Here is a 5,000-nt window from a genome sequence, read left to right as displayed (position 1 = left end):
TAAAAGACAGATAAACAGATTAAAAGAGCGACAGATAGATAGATCAAAAGAAAGTGACAGACAGACAGATTAAAAGAGAGCAACAGAAGATCATGTTGAAGCTATTTTGTCAATGTTATGTTCCTCCTTTTGGTAATTTTCGCGCCTTTTGGTTGTCTCTTTATTTCCTGCGTTGAGATGTGTTTCATAGTGCGGTAATTTCTGGCCGTGATTGGCCATTTCAAGTGCTATGTCCCTGTATGTTATTTTCTCTCTTGTTATATGTCTCTTTCTCTTTCTTTCTCTCTCTCTCTCTCTCTTTCTCTTTCTCTTTCTCTTTCTTTCTCTCTTCTCTCTCTCTCTCTCTCTCTCTCTCTCTCTCTCTCTCTCTCTCTCTCTCTCTCTCTCTCTCTCTCTCTCTCTCTCCCTCTCCCTCCTCTCTCCCTCCTCCCTCTCCCCTCCTCTCCCTCTCCCTCCCTCTCTCCCTCCCTCCCTCTCTCTCTCTCTCTCTCTTCTCTGTCTTTCTCTTCTCTCTAGCTTATCACTATTATTATTCCTAGTCTGTTAGTTCTGTCACCGCTGTTTTCTCCATACCTGACGTTATTCTCATGACCCTGCGTCTTGGAATATACCGTTTTTACCGAAAGGTTATTGAAAATTTGCTTTTGTCCATGCCAGGATCTTCGTCAACGGGGAACTTAGACCCTGTTCAGACGCAGCGACTCGAGTGGCGCGACTGATAAAGTTGCTCGTCTGAACAGGGTCTTAGGATGAGTGGTTGATGTCATGGCTAAGGTCAGCTGTTCTGGCCTTCACGTGACCTAGGTTCGGGAAGTCTATTGTTTTCCCTTCTGAGGTGTAATTTTATTTCGATTCTAACTGTTATGTGGTCACTGTCAATATTTCCTGTATTTGTAACTCCTGCATTACTTACGTTAGAGGACTTGTTTAATCAATGACAGCGGTATTAGTTCACTGTGGTATAGAAGTACCATATTCTTGCTTCCGATTTAAATGTCAAAGATACGATTTTTTCCCAATTACTTATTCCGGATGTAAGTCTGAAAGGAGAAACGATACACAGTCATTCTATTCGAATTATATTAAGAGGCACATATACTAATTCTTATATAATAACGTTATTTAGTTTCGACAAGGATTCACCGTCAAATGGCTATGCCACTTTACCTTCCACAACTGTACAACAAACATTCACTAAAGTTACAAAGTGCCACACAGTACTTGAGTTTAGCCCCGGCCATTCCTACGTCACCACATTGTCTCGCATGGCAGTGTGTCAGGAAATTGGAGCCGTAAAGAAAATATATATAAATATATGCACGCAAGTTGTTCTGTCTACATACAAAATTGTTCATCTAGCTTTGAGTCTAAATCTGAAGAGTACGAAAATTGGGACCTGTTCTCAGATGGAAAAATATGAGAGTACCGAACGTTTGAAAAAAGTATGACTGTGTCAAGGTCACAAATATTTTTTTCTTTTAACTATAAAATCCATCCATAAGAAAGGAAACACCTCTTTGAATCTGGATTTGGGTTAAGGCTCTATCACACTAGCACTTTTTCCGTAATTTTTTTGCGTTTCCGAATGTAAACAAACATGGCGCTATCGGAGTGAGGTCCCGGGAATCACACGAACATTCTTATACATATTACGTTATTTTAAAGAAATATGATGATGTATATTGCATATACGAATGTTCTGAAATATTAGCTTATGTTTACATTCACTCATCCTTTCTAAATTATTAATAGCACAAGATCAACACGGATATTAGTCAGACGGAAACGGCCGTAACCGTCTTGGTCTGGGAGGCGTTCCGTTTGTAGAGGATCCTTGCGGAAAGCCTCAAATTCAGACGGAACCCCAGAAATTGACGGAAAAAGTGCTAGTGTGACAGGGCCTTTAGCAAAGCTTTGGTCCATCGGATAGAAAAGGACTAGCGACGACCACGGATCTAGTGCATCCTAAGCTCTAGGACTATATAACAATATAATGCGAATATTATTGTTTTTAATCGAAGGAAGACGTGGAATTAGAAGTTCTTATACCAAATGGTGAGTTTTTTGGGGTCAGCCAGTACGCCAAGGTTTAGTATCGGAACAAATATCAAGGACAGGACGTCTCTTTGTCAACTTGGAATGGGAGGAACCAGCCTGGAATGGGAGGAACCACCTTGGAATGGGAGGAACCACCTTGGAATGGGAGGAACCATCTTGGAATGGGAGGAATCACAGTTTTCTCGTCAGACGAAATGAGCAGATGGCGGCGGGACTCGCTAGGGGCTGTAGCCGCAGTTGGTGCACTTGGGTTCGCGGCAGCAGCACAGGTAGATCAGGAGGCTCGGCAGGATGAAGCACGGAAGGCAGAGCAAGCACCAGAAGCACGTGCAGCAAGTGGGACTCTCCTCCATCTTCCCTTTCTGCGGCGGTGAAGGGGAAATCGTCTCATTGTTTGTAAGAAAATGAAGATGTGCGTGAGTGGTTTGCCTCTAGGAAACAGGTCCTATTTTGTTGTCATAAATAGTTCATCAAAAGGTGTCTTATAATTACCTATACATTCATGACAACTTCCTTTTTCCTATCAACGACCAAAGCACAAGGAAAAACGCGTCATAAGATTTTGAAAAGGAATTAGCAGGCGGATAGAGGCTTGCACGGCCCCGACCTTACCCTGCAGACGGTGCAGATCCCCGGCGGCAGCGTCTGCGCCACCACCACCTGCACGGGGGCGGCGGGCGGGGCGAACGTGGGGGGCGCCACGGGGTGCTGCTGTTGGCCGTACGTCGCCACCTGCTGGGGAGGCGGGAACTGGCTGTAGGCTGGCGCAGGCGTCGCCGCTGGGTACGGCTGGCTGTAGGGCGGCGCCGGGTTCGCGGGCGGCTGGCCGAACGCCCCTCCAGAAGGCGGGGAGTAGGGAGGGGGGTTGTAGAAGGCCGGCGGCGGCTCAGGGGGCGGGTTGCCCACTTCCCCCGAGGGATTCAGGGGAGCTTTCTGTGAGAAACTCTCCCCGGGGTACTTGGGCGGCCCGGGCTGGAAGCCGTCGTCCGCGGGCGGGGCGGAGGGCGCCTGGCTGTACTCCGGCGGCTCGAGAGGAACCTGCGGGCAAACGAGATCAATTCTCGTGTTCTCTTCTCGTCCTTTGGACAGGAAGCGAACGGCTAATGCTCGTTCTATTCAGTATATATATATATATATATATATATATATATATATATATATATATATATATATATATATATATATATATGTGTGTGTGTGTGTGTGTGTGTGTGTGTGTGTGAGTGAGTGAGTGAGTGAGTGAGTGAGTGTGTGTGTGTGTGTGTGTGTGTGTGTGTGTGTGTGTGTGAGTGTGAGTGTGAGTGTGAGTGTGAGTGTGAGTGTGAGTGTGAGTGTGAGTGTGTGTGTGTGTGTGTGTGTGTGTTTGTGTGTGTGTGTGTGCGTGTCCGTGTGTGAGTGTGCGTGTGTGTCCGCATATATAATCCATCATCAATTCATAAGTCTGAATATAAAATCCAACGATAAATTGACATATCACATCCCAATACCATCCTACCAAACCCTGCAACCACTAATGCCTTCAAAAGAGCACACAAATAAAAGAATCCGAAAAAAAGACGACCTGTAACCCTCCATCCTCATATCCTACTCACCTGTGAATAAGCAGGAGGATGGCTCATTGTCGCGGGCGTGGCGGGCGTGGTTTGGCACCTTCAGGGACGGCAGGAGATGGGCTGGCTTCACGTCTCCGCCACAGAGGCTAAGCGTGTCCTCCACCCTTGAGAGAATAGGGGGGGAGAATAGTAAGAGTGGGGGAGAATGGTATAAGTGGGGGGGGGGGGGGGAGTAAGAGTGGGGGATAATAGTAAGAGTGGGGGGGAATAGTAAAGGTGGGGGGGGGGGGAAGTAAGAGTGGGAGAGAATAGTAAGAGGGGGGAGAATAGTAAAAGTGTGGGGGGGGGGGAAGTAAGAGTGGGGGAGAAAAGTAAACGTGGAAGGAAAGAGTAAGAGTGGGGGAGGGGAAGTAAGAGTGGGGGAGAACAGTAAAAGTGGGGGGAAAGAGTAAGAGTGGGGGAGAATAGTAAGAGTGGGGGAGAATAGTAAACGTGGAGGGGGGGGGAAGTAAGAGTGGGGGAGAATAGTAAGAGTGGGGGAGAAAAGTAAGAGTGGGGGAGAATAGGAGGCGTAGGAGAGAAGAGAAAAAGTGTGGAGTGAGAATAGTAAGAGTGCAGGGAGAATAGTAAACGTGGGGGGAGAATATAAATGGGGGGAGAATAGTAAACGTGGGGGGGCAGGAATAGTAAACGTGGGGGCAGGGGGGGGGGAGAATAGTAAACGTGGGGGGGGGGGAGAATAGTAAACGTGGGGGGAATAGTATAAGTGGGGGAGAATAGTAAACGTGGGGGAGAACAGTAAAATTTAGGAATAGTTTCATTCCTTTAAATCAGACTTTTAGATCAAAACGAATTGCTCGCTGGGAGAAATCGGATTCAACCCTGTCATAGAGGATCCAAAACCAATGCCTTTGCGCTTATTATTCCTGTTATTGTATCATTTATAAACATGTGGAGAGGAAGAAGAGTAGACGGGGATATTTTTCTTAGCATTTTGCCTAAATTTTAGTAGAGATGGAGACCGAAGAGGAGGGAGGACGACTCCAGTTCTTGGTCTCTCTCTTTTTATTGTTTTTCTTTCTGTTTATTCTCTATTTATTTGGCTGTATCGCGGTAACACGGTAGAACTGCACGTCCTTTATCACTATTTAAGAACAAAAGTACTTTCACTATACATTACTAACAAGAGATAACGTATTATTTGCACTTAAATCAGTAAAAGTAATGAAAATAAAAAAAAGGATGATAATGATATCATTAACATAAACAACGTTATAATAATGATAATACTGATAATGATAATCTTAATATTGACAATGATTATTATCATCATTATCATTATTACTATTATTGTAATGATAATGGTAATAACGACAGCAACAACTATAA

The 5,000-nt window shown here is 45.2% G+C and overlaps 1 protein-coding gene across 1 annotated transcript in view; it reads right to left on the bottom strand.

Annotated features, from left to right (window-relative positions):
• Positions 1 to 1,066: 1,066 nt before the first annotated feature.
• LOC113812237 (uncharacterized) overlaps positions 1,067 to 5,000 on the bottom strand; it is a 9,891-nt gene continuing 5,957 nt past the window's right edge. Inside the window, exons 2-4 of the mRNA XM_070138226.1 lie at positions 3,651 to 3,775; positions 2,671 to 3,096; positions 1,067 to 2,420 (exon numbers count right to left, since the gene is read on the bottom strand). Of these exons, the coding sequence (XP_069994327.1) occupies positions 2,277 to 2,420; positions 2,671 to 3,096; positions 3,651 to 3,677 (597 nt within the window). The 5' untranslated portion in view covers positions 3,678 to 3,775 and the 3' untranslated portion in view covers positions 1,067 to 2,276. The remainder of the gene's footprint in view (positions 2,421 to 2,670; positions 3,097 to 3,650; positions 3,776 to 5,000) is intronic.

This window comes from Penaeus vannamei, chromosome 24 (genome assembly GCF_042767895.1).
Source record: "Penaeus vannamei isolate JL-2024 chromosome 24, ASM4276789v1, whole genome shotgun sequence".
NCBI lineage: Eukaryota > Metazoa > Arthropoda > Malacostraca > Decapoda > Penaeidae > Penaeus > Penaeus vannamei.
The sequence above is the reverse complement of the archived record's forward strand: the minus strand, read 5'-3'. Positions and strand labels throughout refer to the sequence as shown.